The 14062-nt window shown below is 40.1% G+C and overlaps 2 protein-coding genes across 2 annotated transcripts; both read right to left on the bottom strand.

Moving 5' to 3' along the window:
* Window positions 1-776: 776 nt before the first annotated feature.
* On the bottom strand, window positions 777-2459 carry gcgb (glucagon b). The gene is made up of 4 exons (XM_047601893.1): window positions 2364-2459; window positions 2150-2255; window positions 1444-1599; window positions 777-1282 (listed from the first exon to the last, which is right to left on the bottom strand). The coding sequence occupies exons 2-4, from the start codon at window positions 2242-2244 to the stop codon at window positions 1162-1164; spliced, it is 372 nt and encodes a 123-aa protein (XP_047457849.1). The 5' UTR covers window positions 2245-2255; window positions 2364-2459; the 3' UTR covers window positions 777-1161.
* A 483-nt stretch (window positions 2460-2942) lies between these two features.
* Window positions 2943-13249, bottom strand: LOC125018154 (fibroblast activation protein, alpha). Its single transcript, XM_047601891.1, has 26 exons — window positions 12949-13249; window positions 12717-12798; window positions 12031-12120; window positions 11848-11942; window positions 11674-11748; window positions 11496-11548; window positions 11347-11419; window positions 10835-10955; window positions 10595-10749; window positions 10385-10482; window positions 8549-8678; window positions 8399-8437; window positions 8206-8304; window positions 8039-8109; window positions 7895-7948; window positions 7657-7781; window positions 7473-7523; window positions 6797-6895; window positions 6291-6360; window positions 6001-6195; window positions 5870-5924; window positions 5695-5794; window positions 4871-4929; window positions 4724-4796; window positions 4482-4555; window positions 2943-4055 (listed from the first exon to the last, which is right to left on the bottom strand). The coding sequence occupies exons 1-26, from the start codon at window positions 12949-12951 to the stop codon at window positions 3957-3959; spliced, it is 2238 nt and encodes a 745-aa protein (XP_047457847.1). The 5' UTR covers window positions 12952-13249; the 3' UTR covers window positions 2943-3956.
* Window positions 13250-14062: the final 813 nt, after the last annotated feature.

Consider the following 14062-nt stretch of genomic DNA (forward strand, 5'->3'; position numbering starts at 1 on the left):
GATTCATCAGAGATGACATGTTAGGAACATGCGACGTCGAGGCGGCTGAGCGCAAATGCCCGTTTATAACACTCAAAGATTTGGCCTGCAAATAGAATAAAGTGGGCAGAGTTTTATATATATATATATATATATAATCAACAGATGGTTTGATGTGCTACAGATGACAGCTTAGAGAGGTGGCACATCCCAAAGCATGTCAAGCTGCTGGCTCATGTGAATTACTGTTTTGTCGCAGTGCCAAGAGGAACTCAAGAGTGTCGACCTAGTCAGCGTTCCTGACGTGTCTGATACCGAGTTGATTGGCATGATTTCCTCTCCCCTCATTTAGCATAACCCTCCTCTGTGGGCAGTCAGATCATCACTGGGACGTCCTTCTCCAGTGAGCCGCTGACAGGTGACACACATCATCCTGTTACCTGGTAGAAATCCCACAGCGCGTTTCTCCCACGGGAGTTTATTGATTTGTGTTCTGTCTCCAACAAACAAATGATTAAGGGAGCATGACAGAAAAAAAACAGCGTTGCATGCTGCTGAATCACGTTTCTCGGACAAAAGTTAACATGTTAACCAGCTCCCATATTTAGCACTTAGTTAGAAAAATGATTTGGAAAGCACTATTGATTAAAATGACCAAATGTTGTTATTTAATTCAGTTCTGAACGGAATTTGATGCATAGATCCTGAGCGTCAAGCATCATCTGCATATATTTTCTCATAGAGACGTCGACCACTGCCAAGAACATTTATTCCATTTATGAAAGCGGGAACTCATCGATTGTACACATTTCTTTATTGAAAACTAAATATGACTTTTCTGAATAATACGAAAAGGTACTGAGACTATCTACAGATGTAATTGATGAACTCGTTCTTATAAACTTGTGAAAGGTTGTTGGAAGATGGAAATGCGAGGAGAAGATGAATCAATCATCGATGAAGGAGATGCATTTCAAACATATTGTGACCTAATTAAACAACATGTCTTTCAACCACGTAAGGCCAACAGGGCTTCTTGTGAAAGGAATTTAATTTAATAAGCATTACCAAGAAAAAAAAAAGTCTACTACAGAATGTGGAACATATAATGGCACAGAGTCAGTGAGAATAGTTGCATTACTTTTGAGAATGGGAAAAGCTGGAGGGGCGCTCTGGTTGAGTTTATTCTCTCCTGCCTCGGCCGGTCTTCAGCCAGGACACAAACTCCTTGGCTGCCTGGTCCTGCAGGTAGGAGCTCACGTCACTGGTGTAGGTGCCGTCTGCATGGCGTCTGAACAGGCTCCTGCGGATGGAGCACGTAAGCAAGACTAATATACCCATGATCAAGAGAAATACAATTTTGGGATGGGAAAATTACATTTTTCACATTGGAGGCATTTTCTTTTATCGATGTACTGTAAAACAGTTTGCTGTGCATTTGAAACAACACATACAGACACTCACCCGTTCCTTTTTGAGTTCTTCAGCCACTGGACAAAGTCTTGCGCTCTTCTCGTCTCCAGGTATTTGCTGTAGTCGTTGGAAAACGTTCCCTCCGAATGTCTCTTCATGTTTGAGAGCTCAGTGGGTTCGTTGAGCATCGAGTTTTCAGTCAATAGCCTGAATAGATATGACACTTTATGTTAGCGGTTGAACAGAGAAAGACATGCTCTCACTGGCGCGATGCCCTGGGTACATGGCAGCTTTGCCCCACTACACCCTAATGTAGGGTCCCATGTGGCTCTTTATCCTGACTAATCATTCCTGTTCACCAAAGGCTTCTTATGTATGTGTGCCTCATGCTGAGGTATTCTCAATACTGCTTATAAATCTGGAGAGGATTCACACAGTAGTCTCATCAAATGCTACGGTCCTAATTAACTAGCAGGAGAAATCTCATTATTACTAAACACCAAAAATGACAGTACATTTGAAATGAATAATGCAATGAAGACATTCAGATAAGATACTTGTACATTCTTATTCCAAGTTTGAAGTGACATAAGAATCATAATTTTCACTGCTACTGCTACTTCCTCCGTCAATGCAGCTAATGGGGCTGCAGTGTGGTCTGATGCCACAAGGTAGTATCATATTTGTTGTATCATATCATATTCATTACAAATGCAAGGGCAGTGTCAATCGACAAGTAATCAAAAGTCGATCTTACATGGAGTTGTGGTCTGTGTCTTGGTCAGGCACCTGCCAGCTGCTTTGGATGATGATCAGGAGCAGGAGTCCAGCTAAAGAGTGAGCACTTTTCATTGTTTCAGTCTCTGAAAAGAAAAGAAAAATAAAATTAAGCAGAGAGACACACTGAAAATGATGCCAAGAACGGATGTTAAAGGTACATTCTAGAAAGGACTTTTGGAGAAGAGACTCACCTGTCCTCCTTTCTGTCGAACGTTCAAAAGAGTGACTGCAAAGTGCCTTGATTGGTACCCTTCTTCTTCTTCTTCTTCTCTGGCTTCTGCCGTGGTCTCATGGTCCCCTCTTTACGCGCTCCTTCTTATATAGCAGAGCTGAGGAGCGGCTTCTGTGACGGGGGAGTCACCTCTCCCAGGTGACTCCCCCGCTGTTACTCTCAATCCATTAGTCAGCTTCCGTCAGAGTTCCCTGAATGTATTTGGCTTTGGCTAAGAAAATAACAGCATTAGCCGAGTGGTTCAGGTGTCCCAATCAAACATGACCTCTACCTTCACAAATAAATCCATCCCTCAAATGCTGTGTGTGTTTGAATTATCTCCTGTCACTTGATCATCATGGAAAGTCATTATTCTTATGCTGTATTTCTGTATGTTAAGTCCTAAAGAAATATGCATTTGAGTTAAGATATAATGCATATTGTTCAGTGTTTAAATTCAGTGCATATTTATACATTACATTATACATTTATATTTATACACTAAACATGCTCCTGAATTAGAGAAATTGTACATAATTAATGGGAACGAATGAAGCAGTTATATTTCAAAGCACTCTTTATTTTGCCGGCATTAGAACACAACTTAAACACAAATGACACCACTCTACAACAAATCAGTGCAGTGCAATTGATCTACTGTTGGTTACAATGTTCTGTGGTGGAGTATTCAGGTTCTTCACAACATAGTAAAAATACTCCTACTTGAGTAAAAGTACATATGTACTACACTGAAAAACACAGCATTACAAGAAAGAAGCAAAAATATTCTTATATTCAATCAAATCATCTTGTATTAAGAAAAGAAAAAATCTGCCAGTGGGTTAAACTTTCTTTGCTTGACAGAAATTATTAAAATAAGCACAAAGTCCTTGTCTCTGAACAAAATATAAGATACTTTCTTTGATACAAGGATTTTTTGCAGTGTAGCAGCAAAACGTAGAAATCTTACTGGGTTGGTCCCTCTGAGTGAAACACTATTATATATGGAATCATTAGATTGACAGTACCGAAGCATCAGTGTACTTAAGTTTACTGAAATAAAAGCATGTAAGCAGAAATAGAACATATTAACCACAATACTCAAATTTTACATTTGTAAGATTTCAGGAGAGAAAAATTCTGCAAACCATTTGTTCAATACTGGACAATGCCTTGTACTTTTAAAGCTTGTTCAAAACAAAACTACAATGTTTCCCTTTCAAATGCAGTGGAGTGAAAGCGCAAAGTGGCTTTAAATAGAACTACTAGTACCTGAAAATTATGCTAAAAGTCCTCGAGAAAATGGACTTTTATTTTCCATGACTGATCACATTCAAATCAAAATGTTTCCAGGTGTAAATGCATGCAATGGCTTTTATTTTTGTCACATATTTTGAACGAAATTCTAGATAAAATACAAACATTCATTTGTATGACCAATCCAACGTCTGTTACACATATAAACATCTTAAAAACAAACTCAGTATGGCCTTTCTGAGTGTTTGTAGGAGTAAAAAAACACAAATAAAAAGGAAAAAAAAAGTAATCACAGATGTTGTCACAGAGTTCACATCTATTTGGGATTAAGGCATTTCTGCAGGAAGTGACTCATGAGGGTGTATATATGAGGGTAGGCTGATCCTGTGAGACCGTGGTCCTTGTCAGCGTACCACTGAAACGAATTCAAAATAAGAGAAGTTATACATGAATGAATGCCACAGTGAGACTGTGAAAATTTCAGATAACACACACACACATTCTTTTATGGCCATCTTTGTGAAGACACTCATTGGCATAATGCGTTCCCTAGCCCCTTGCCCTAACCCTAACTAAATGGCTAACCCTAACCTAATTGTAACCTTTTACCATAAAACTGAGTTTTAACCTTCAAACCAGCCAAAAATGTGAGGACCGGCCAAAATGTCCTCACTTTATAGACATGTCCTCAATCTGATGGTAAAAATCTTAAACTGGTTCTCAGAAAGATAGCTGTACAAGTACACACACACACACACACATATATATATATTCCATTTGAAACCATCTGTCAACACCATCGAGACCAATATTAGTCCCACTTCCCTCAGCCAATATTTACCATCGTCTCAAACTCCACTTGCTCATCCACCAGAGCTTTGGAGATCTGTGCGGCCTGCTGGAAGTGGACATTGTCTACAGGAAAGACAGTGTTTTCAGTACGTGACTAAAAACCAAGTTTCTTACAGAGCAAATAGAGTCCATTACTGTGTTTCCTGGAACACTAATGAAAAACAGAGCTAGCACACGTTCGGGTCTTAACAAAGCTGAAGTGAAAAAAAAAAAAAAGATGACAGAACGTACCATCGGCCGTGCCGTGAACCAGCAGGTACTCTACTTTTCTGAAGTTCTTGGCTCTGGATGTCACTGAGGAGTTCTAAGAAAGTGAGAAAATGAATTAATGATCGGTGCTTGTCTTAAGTCGGGGGTATGAGGCAGTATGATATTTACCTGGTAGGAATCTGAATTCTCCGTGGGTTTGCCCATGTAGCGCTCAGTGTACACCGCATCTGCAAAAAGAAAATGAATCACGCTTATTCATGAGACAGAAAGAGACACACCATTTATTAATCGAAATTAAAGAATAGAAATTTGAGGTGTAAGAATTTCAGGGTAATTTTGTTTCTCCATTGACACTAAGCAAACATTCATTACTTGCAGTAGGGAATGACATTATGACATCTATGACACACACCATTCTTGACATTGCATTGACTTTCATTCACTGTGGCATCCTAAACCTAACCTTCTGACCTCTAATCTTATCTTATTAGGACAAGCCTGAAGACCAGGTTATGAAAAAAGGTCAGCTTTATTGGACTTTGTTTCAGTTTTTGAAATTGTATTATCCTCGACACTTTGGTGGCATTGTTCACCTGACATCCAGGCCAATAGAACATCATGAAGGTAAATCTTGGGAAAGTTGAAAGCCCTGTGTGGCTACAGAAAGGGATAATCTGATAAACTGCCTCAAGGTGACTGGGTCTGAACACTGCAATGTCTAAAACTTGGGGGTGTAGCCTTACGGAAAAGTGAGCTCTGTAGCCCCCTTCTTGTTGGTGCTTTCAATGGGTTCAGTTAACACATTCAAATCCCTAACCCGAGATAGTTGCACTGTGGATAATGTAAGTACTCGGTCTGGGAAAGAATGAAGAATGTATGGAATAAAAAAATGTATTTCTCTGCTGCATCGATTTTGGCCAGACACTGCTCTCAGATCCACTTGCAGAATTATACACTAGATGCTGCCATAGTATGAATTCATGCACACTCACCATAATATTCCCACTTGGCAACCGGGGCCACTGCAATTCCACACTTGAAGAGTCCAGTTCCGGCACCCAAGGCCATTGACGAGACATAGCCACCGTATGACTGAAAGTCAGAATAGATCACATGTCATGAAGGCAAGAAAACTGAGGGAAAAGACAAAGAAAATTTAGGACTTACCCAGCCCCATATTGCTATTCTGTCTTTGTCGATAAAACCCATATCAATGAACTTTCTGTAACACAGAAAATGTTTATTGTCAGGGAAAGACAACATCTTTGTAGATTTTCTAAACGAGAGGTGCCCTTTACCTGACCGCTGTTATCTGATCTTCCACTTCAAACGTCCCGAGGCGTCTGTAGATTGAGTGCATTATTTCGTCACCTTGGTAACCGCTTCCCCGTCCATCAAAGCTGGCGACGATGATCCCGAGCGAACTTGAGAGATACGTGGCCCAGCTCAGCTTGAAGCGATAGGACACACTTTGACTGCAGGGGCCGGCGTAACTGCATGGGACAGAAACACCACACAGTATCTCATCAGATGATCGCAAAGACTCCCTGAAGTTGGTGACATGGAGCGCTGAGAAGTGTCCACTTACACATCAATAAGAAGAGGATATTTTTTAGACTTCTTGAAATTCGGTGGTAACATCATTTCGTACCAAAGATCTGAAAAAAAGTTGTGAAATATATAAAGTATGCAATAAACATAACATAGCCTGTCTAAACTTTCATATTCATACTACATTTAAAGCTACTGTGTAGAGTGTTTGTCTCCCCCTTCTGGCAGTGAAAGAAATTACAAAAACAAATGACTACAGTCCACATTCCCTCTGTCCCTTTTCTACTTTCAGCACAAGTCACTCACATTCATGTTCTTCTTCCTTTAATAAACAAAAGATTAATTAATTAGCTTGATCAGCACTGTGTGAATGTAACAGTGTTTAATTATATTTAAAATTCCCACACAACCTGAGCTTTATTTATTGAGATTTCATTCATGCAGTGTTCATGGTTCAGTATTTAACATGAACAAGGATAATATGGAAACTGAGACATGTTATGTTTATAATGATGACATGTTGTCTAGTGTGCATTGTCTCACCAAATCCTGCAACCTTCAAGGAGCCATATTGCACAGTCGGCATTTGGATTTCAGACAGAATGTTTTTCAGTTCCTTGTTGTCTTGAAGAATGGTAGGCTCTAAAAACAAAATAAAAATTATTAAAAAAAAAAATAAATAAAAAAATACCTGACCTGGAAATTACTCTTGTTCACTAAAAGCTAATAGAAAAGTGCTTACATTTTTTTCAATTAATAACGTAAGATTTGACCTTCCCATAAGACATTTAAGCTCATCTTATGGTTTATCTTATTAATTATGGTGAAGCCAGACGAGCCTTCCAAAAATAGCTTTGAATTTTAAGAAACAAATTTCTTTTAGTTTCCTGTGCAGGGAAACACAACTGTTCATTCTAAAAGTTCCACAGTTTGGAAGACATTAATTTAATTTGCACGATTAAGACCTAAATGCCCCCTTTCATCAATTTGTTTAGATGGGCATTAGTGATAGATTAGATAGGTCATCACACCTATTTAGATAGATCATCTAACCTATCTATCACGTTAGTGATTAGGACTGCAAAATTGTTTTCATGTTCATTTCATTTTTATTTCACCACTGAAAACTAATTAAAAACGAAAACGATGTTAAGCTAAGCTTAAGTGTTAAGGGTTAAGAACGTGAAACTTCTATTTGCAAAAACATTCGCATTTGTACCTGCATTTGAATCCCTGTTGTCCACAAGTGTGTAGAGGGGCAATCCAGGTCCTGGTAAAAACATAATAAGAAAGTATTTTGTACAACGTTAACTCCGATCATTGTTCCCAGATGTTCCACACCACATGATAATCTCCACATGGGTGCGTTATTGCTTAAGAGAAAATGTGTATGCGTAACTGACCGTAGCAGTCCATCCGGTAGTAAGAGGCGTCAGAGCTGAAGTAAGCGGAATTGTACTGGCACCTGTCTTTGTACACGCTGCAAGTGAGACACAGGGGGGCAGAGGGGCTTCTTCCAATCGTAACTCTGATAAAAAACAAATCAAAAATCATGTCAGTTATGTACCTATTTTCTGTATTGTAAATAGAGTAAAGTTAAAAAAACAAAAGTAGCTAGATGTTGACAGGAGAATTCCTTACTTGAAGAGATTTCTCTGCACAGGTATTCCATTGTACTGATTACTCACAAAATATCTGTCAAAATAAATATAACATATGTCCAATTTATATATTTTCACTGATATATTTGTGTAGTTCATGCACTTTTCTGAGAAATGTACTCACATGGCGTCTTTTGTTAATTTGGATATGTAGATAACCTCCCATTTCCCAGAGGTAATTGGGGTTGCTTTGCCCTTGAAAAGTCATCAGTAAGTCACTTAAACACCAAGCACACAAGGCACAGCATATTTTCTATTAACACAGATACATAACATAATAATTTAACTTACATCTTTCACATAATGAATATGTTTGTAGCCCTGGGTGTCGCTCATCACTTTGTAGAAGCTGAGCTTATCTTCAGCAAAGAAAAGAGGCAAGGGCATATACTAAAGGAAAAGGTCATATTTTTAAGTCATACACCAACTCAACTTATGAGGAACAATGAAATACATGTGCAGTGGTAACCTTTTGGAAACTTACATGTCCTACCCAGCCCGTCTTGCTTGTCTGCTCAAATTTCTATAGAGAGTGAAGGAATCGGTTGCAGTTCATTAGTGTGTAATCACGTGAAATCAGCACTCTGTCATGGTCCAACAAGTCGGGACAGATGACCAAAGAAGCGGCGGATACCTGCTTTTCTTTCCAGCCACTTCCGTCGAAGTCATAGATCTGCACGACCACGTAATTCTGTTTTCTCGTGAGCCACTGCACAGCGACGCGGTCGTCCGTTACCCAGTTCACCGAGCACAAAATGTGATCACTGAGCAAAGGCGAAAGAAAGTGACAAGGTTTGCACATAAGCCAGAGTGTGAAGATATTTTGTTCAGCTACAGTGGGGGAAATAAGTATTTGATCCCCTGCTGAATTTGTAAGTTTGCCCACTTCCATAGAAATGATCAGACTCTGGTTTTTATGGTTGTTTACTGGTTATGGGTATAGACAGAATATCAGTCGAAAATGCATAAAAAACACACAATCTAAAAGTTATAAATTGTTATGTATTTTATTAAGGGAAATAAGTATTTGATCCCCAAGCACAACACAAGTCAGTACTTTGTAGAGAAACCTTTGTTGGCAAGCACAGCGATGAGACGTTTCTTGTAGTTGGTCACCAGGTTTGCACACAGCGCAGGAGGGATTTTGGCCCATTCATCTTTACAGACAGTCTCTAAATCCTTCAAGTTTCTTGGCTGCCTCTTGGAAACTCGGAGCTTCAGCTCCCTCCACAGGTTTTCGATCGGGTTAAGGTCTGGAGACTGACTAGGCCACTCCATGACCTTAATATGCTTCTTCTTGAGCCACTCCTTTGTTGTCCTGGCAGTATGTTTTGGGTCATTGTCATGTTGGAAAACCCACCCACGAGGCATCTTCAGTGTTCTTGCTGAGGAAAGACGGTTTTTGTCCAAGATGTTACAGTACATGGCTGCATTCATTGGCCCCATAATGCGGTGAAGTTGCCCTGTACCCTTTGCTGAAAAACAGCCCCAAAACATGATGTTTCCACCTCCATGCTTAACCGTGGGTATGGTGTTCTTTGGGTCATACTCACGTTTTTTCATCCTCCAAACACGGCGGGTCGAGTTAATGCCAAATAGCTCAACTTTGGTTTCGTCAGACCACAGCACTTTCTCCCAAGCCTTCTCTGAGTCATTTAGATGTTCACTGGCAAACTTAAGGCGGGCCTGTACATGTGCCTTCTTGAGCAGGGGGACCTTGCGGGCACTGCAAGAGTTCAATCCATAACGGCGCAGTGTGTTGCCAACTGTTTTCTTGGTGACGGAGGTCCCAACTGCTTCCAGATCATTAACAAGCTCCTGCCGTGTTGTTTTAGGCTGCTCCCTCACCTTTCTCATCATCATCCTCACTCCATGAGGCGAGATTTTGCGGGGAGCTCCAGACCGAGGACAGTTGATGGTCCTTTTATGGGTCTTCCACTTGCGAATAATGGCACCAATAGTTGTCACCTTCTCACCAAGCCTTTTGCTGATGGTTTTGTAACCTATACCAGCCTTGTGCAGGTCTACAATCTTGTCCCTGACATCTTTTGACTGCTCTTTGGTCTTGCCCATGGTGCTGTAGAAGTTGGAATGTAAGAAACTGATTCTTAGAGCAGGTGTGCTTTATATACATGACGAGTTAAGATCAGGAGTATTGGTAATTAGTTGACTGAGCACAGCTGTGTGCCACATGCGCACCAGCCAATCTGTAGGAGCCTGAATTCTAAGTGAATTGTTGGGGATCAAATACTTATTTCCCTTAATAAAATACATAACAATTTATAACTTTTAGATTGTGTGTTTTTTATGCATTTTCGATTGATATTCTGTCTATACCCATAACCAGTAAACAACCATAAAAACCAGAGTCTGATCATTTCTATGGAAGTGGGCAAACTTACAAATTCAGCAGGGGATCAAATACTTATTTCCCCCACTGTATGACGATACAACAAAGCGATGTACAGACCCAGAAGCAAGTGGAGCAGGTGGAACGACCTGCGTGCGGCGGGAGGGATCAGTGGTGTCTACCACAAACAGTTTCACCTTGGTAAGGGCTGATCCAGCCTAAACCAAATACATGTGTAACATAGAAAATATTACATTGAAACGCTTGATGGATATCTTTTCTGTAAATATCTGCATATATTTGATATTTGAGAAATTCACATGATCCCACCTTTGGGTATGGAACAGCCACTGTTTGAGGATATTGCTCCGACCCATACCAAGAGAACTCCACTTTGTGAACGTCTGTGTCATTAAACTCCGCATAAGTAAGGAATCTCCCAGTGGAGGACCACCATATTGCCCCATTTGATGCAAACACTTCCTCTAAAATTGTCGAAGGAAAAAAACAAACTGTAATCCTCTTCCCTATTAACATACACACACATCTGAAACGATTAATATTTCCTACCCTCGTAGACCCAGTCAGGGACGCCATTAAGGACCTCATTCTTTTTCCCATTGCGAGTCACTTGTACGACTTCAGCAGTGACATCAGACTTGAAAAACACGTTGAAGTCTGAGACATAGGCCTGAAAAACAAATTGGGGTTTTTAGGCTCCTGTGACGTAATGGTCGGTTGATGGTTTACACGGCAATGACACTTAGTTTTGTGTGATGTACAGCAACAGGTTTGCATGCCACACTGTGTCTTTCAGTCTTTGTCTTGTTACAGTTTTAAGGCTAACATTGAGTTGATGTCAATCACTGTACACTTCTCTCTTGTGCTGAGAAAATGGTTAGAAAACCTAGAAAACAGCTCTAACTAGTTATTTTTTGCAGTTTGGGCACACAGACAAAAGATGCTTTCTAACACATGTCCAACAAATGCAGGAACTTTTTCATAGTTCCTGCATTTGTCTTGAATTAGTCTTGAAGCACTGCTGTGCAGTTAGAAATACAAATACATAATAACAAACTCACATATTTGTTTCCTGTTGGGGCCCAGGCAAAGTACTGTATGACAGGCGGAAGGTTCGCAGGTGTAACAAATGTTCTGCAACGAAACATGAAAAATGTTAACATTTGTTTTTGTTTGAGAGAAATGCTGCAGCAAACATGTGACTACTTACGATCTCTCCCTGTCGTAGATGGAATACGATGCTGTGAATGAATGCCTCCATTTCTGCAGGATTTCAAACACAAATCTTGTTTGCATGTTTTTCTTTGTAAACATTTACTATGAGTTGACTTTAGCTGATGCTAAAAACAAACATTTAAAGCTAATGGAGGATTTACTTTTTACCTCACCTTTGTGTAATTGCTTTCAAAAGCGATGTATTTATGATCACCCGACAACAAGTAATCATTTGCATCCACTTGGGCCTGAAAGGATTACATGAAAATCTGTATATTATCATTCATATTCGGAACTAAAAAACTGAACAACAACAACAAAAAAAAATCATATTTCAAATGTATTACAAAGGTTGAATTGCTCAAATATAGGGACTCCTCTTTCGTTTCTGCATTGTGGAGGAAGATGTGTCCATCACTTGTTTTATGCAAATACTCCGTATCTGAAAACACAGAGGAGGCAGATGAATGAGCCTGCGCACAATTAATGATCGCAGCCCAAATGAAGATCCAACAGAGCAGAAGTGATACCTGAGATCCAATACAAATTGTAGCGTTTCCATCTGATGGTGTCGTTGAAGTAATCTACCAGGGTGAAAGGCCTTTTGGCATGGCCAGACTCTGAAATGATGAGGGGATTTACTCTGCAGTAACAATATCACAAATACACACTCTGTTTGTCCCTTTATAGCTTTAAGTATAGTCTTTAAAAATTACACTGTTGTCCGTAAAGTTGGAATAAAAAGATTTTTTACGTCCTCTTGTGAAATGATTGACAGTGTGATTTGTTGTTGATAAAGTGTTAATCTCTCCAAAACTTAATTAACTGATGGGTATAAATATGAATTAAAAGAGGAATGTCTCTGAAAACAAAATGACTGCGACTTCATGAGCAACAGTGTGTGCAGTAAAGGATTTGGATCTTTGAAAGCTGATTTTCACACTGACTCTCAGTGGGAAGCACAGACAGCGAGAGGGAAAGGCCACACCACAGACTTAAAATCTGCGTTTCTGTAGTTTTTGTAGCCCAAATAAAATGATCCAACCACCTCGTCTAGACACAGAGGTTACTCACATGTCTACAAAAATGTCTACCATGAAGCGATTCAGAGCTGGATATCACTTTGAATTTCATCCGGGTGCACACACTAAGATAGCAAAAGAAAGAAAGAAAGAAAGAAAGAAAGAAAGAAAGAAAGGGCATATATGTAACTTACTGCTGTAATAAACTGCTGGGATTGTTATTAGCGTGATGACGACAGCCGCCCCTATCACCCCCCACATCACCTTGCTGCAGCCCTGCAGTGAAAGGTGACAGAAAAGTTGTGAAAAGAAACACATCCTCTGAAATCCCCCCCACCCCTCAATAAAATCTTCGGGTTGCTCTCTGTAAGTAATTCTGCTTTAACGAATACATTCCCAGTTTTAGAAGATGATTTCATTACTGACCATGGTGCAGATGGAATCGGCGCCTCGGTCTCCGATAATCCTCAAACGTCGCCGGAGTTTTAAAAGACTTTGGACATGCACCCGGGTTTTACCGCAAAAGAAAACCGAGCTGCGCCCGAAAGCTTCCTACACTTCCCGCTGCATTCCTGAGACTGGTCCGACGGAGATGCCTCCCTGAAGTCCGCAAGCCCAACTTTCCAAGAGCGCACAACTACTAGGAAGTGTGGCTTTTTCGCCCAGAGTGCGAGTCATACTCTCAACAAACGTGAGAAAGCAGAAAAGACGCCTTTTATCTTCCAGTCAAATCCGCAGCTGGTTATGTGAATTCTGTGTGTGTGTGTGTGTGTGTGTGTGTTTGTGTGTGTGTGTGTGTTGTTGTTATAAAGTAAATACATGGAAATGTAATGATAGTGTAGTTGTTTTACACTTTTTAATTAAGAAGCAAACGCTTGACCATGCCGTGGATTTTCTACTTGAAACAGAAAACATAATAATAATAATAATAATAATAATAATAATAATAATAATACATTTAAAAGAAGAACTAAAAGCCAAGTAGGGGAATCAGTTTTAATTCTTCCTGATAGGTGCCACTTCCGTGCATGTGCTCTCAATCTGATCACATAGGCAATTCTTCTGTATGCGGAACCAAATATCCTGCTTCTAAAGATAGCATCACTGGCACAACGCCTGGTTTGCGCCCATGTGTAACAGTGTTTGTAAGACTCCACTTGCATGTGACAGCACATTTACGAGGTAGATTGGCTCAGTGGCGCCCTCTGGAGTAACAAACTCTACTGGCAGTCGTCGTTTGCGAGAGCTGCGCCCGAGGTTAGGGTTAGGGCTTGGTGTTAAGCATTTATAGGGTATAGAACCATATTTGGTAACTTCGGCACACATTATAACCTCCTGAGACCTATCGTCCTCATTTGAGTTTTAGCTTTTATTGCAGCTTATTCTGCTTCATTAAAACCCGCTGTCCTCGTTAGTGGACACCATTTAGTGATAGTTAAAGGGCCAAAACACTAGTGGGTAAAAACATGGCCGTGGGCATTTCATCAGATTCATAGGACAAAAGTGGACGAGGAACAAATCCCCATCAAATACTGTGATT

This window comes from Mugil cephalus, chromosome 12 (assembly GCF_022458985.1).
Source record: "Mugil cephalus isolate CIBA_MC_2020 chromosome 12, CIBA_Mcephalus_1.1, whole genome shotgun sequence".
NCBI classification, from domain to species: domain Eukaryota; kingdom Metazoa; phylum Chordata; class Actinopteri; order Mugiliformes; family Mugilidae; genus Mugil; species Mugil cephalus.

What these genes read in the sequence shown, in the direction of transcription:
- gcgb (XM_047601893.1), bottom strand. Translation starts at nt 2,244, where the DNA reads ATGAAAAGTGCTCACTCTTTAGCTGGACTCCTGCTCCTGATCATCATC. An exon ending in GACACAGACCACAACTCCAT is followed by an intron (nt 1,600 to 2,149) that starts GTAAGATCGACT and finishes ATATCTATTCAG; the next exon opens with GCTATTGACTGAAAACTCGA. An exon ending in AAGAACTCAAAAAGGAACGG is followed by an intron (nt 1,283 to 1,443) that starts GTGAGTGTCTGT and finishes CTCCATCCGCAG; the next exon opens with GAGCCTGTTCAGACGCCATG.
- LOC125018154 (XM_047601891.1), bottom strand. An exon ending in ATTTGAGCAATTCAACCTTT is followed by an intron (nt 11,749 to 11,847) that starts GTAATACATTTG and finishes TAATCCTTTCAG; the next exon opens with GCCCAAGTGGATGCAAATGA. An exon ending in GGTTCACGGCACGGCCGATG is followed by an intron (nt 4,556 to 4,723) that starts GTACGTTCTGTC and finishes TCTTTCCTGTAG; the next exon opens with ACAATGTCCACTTCCAGCAG.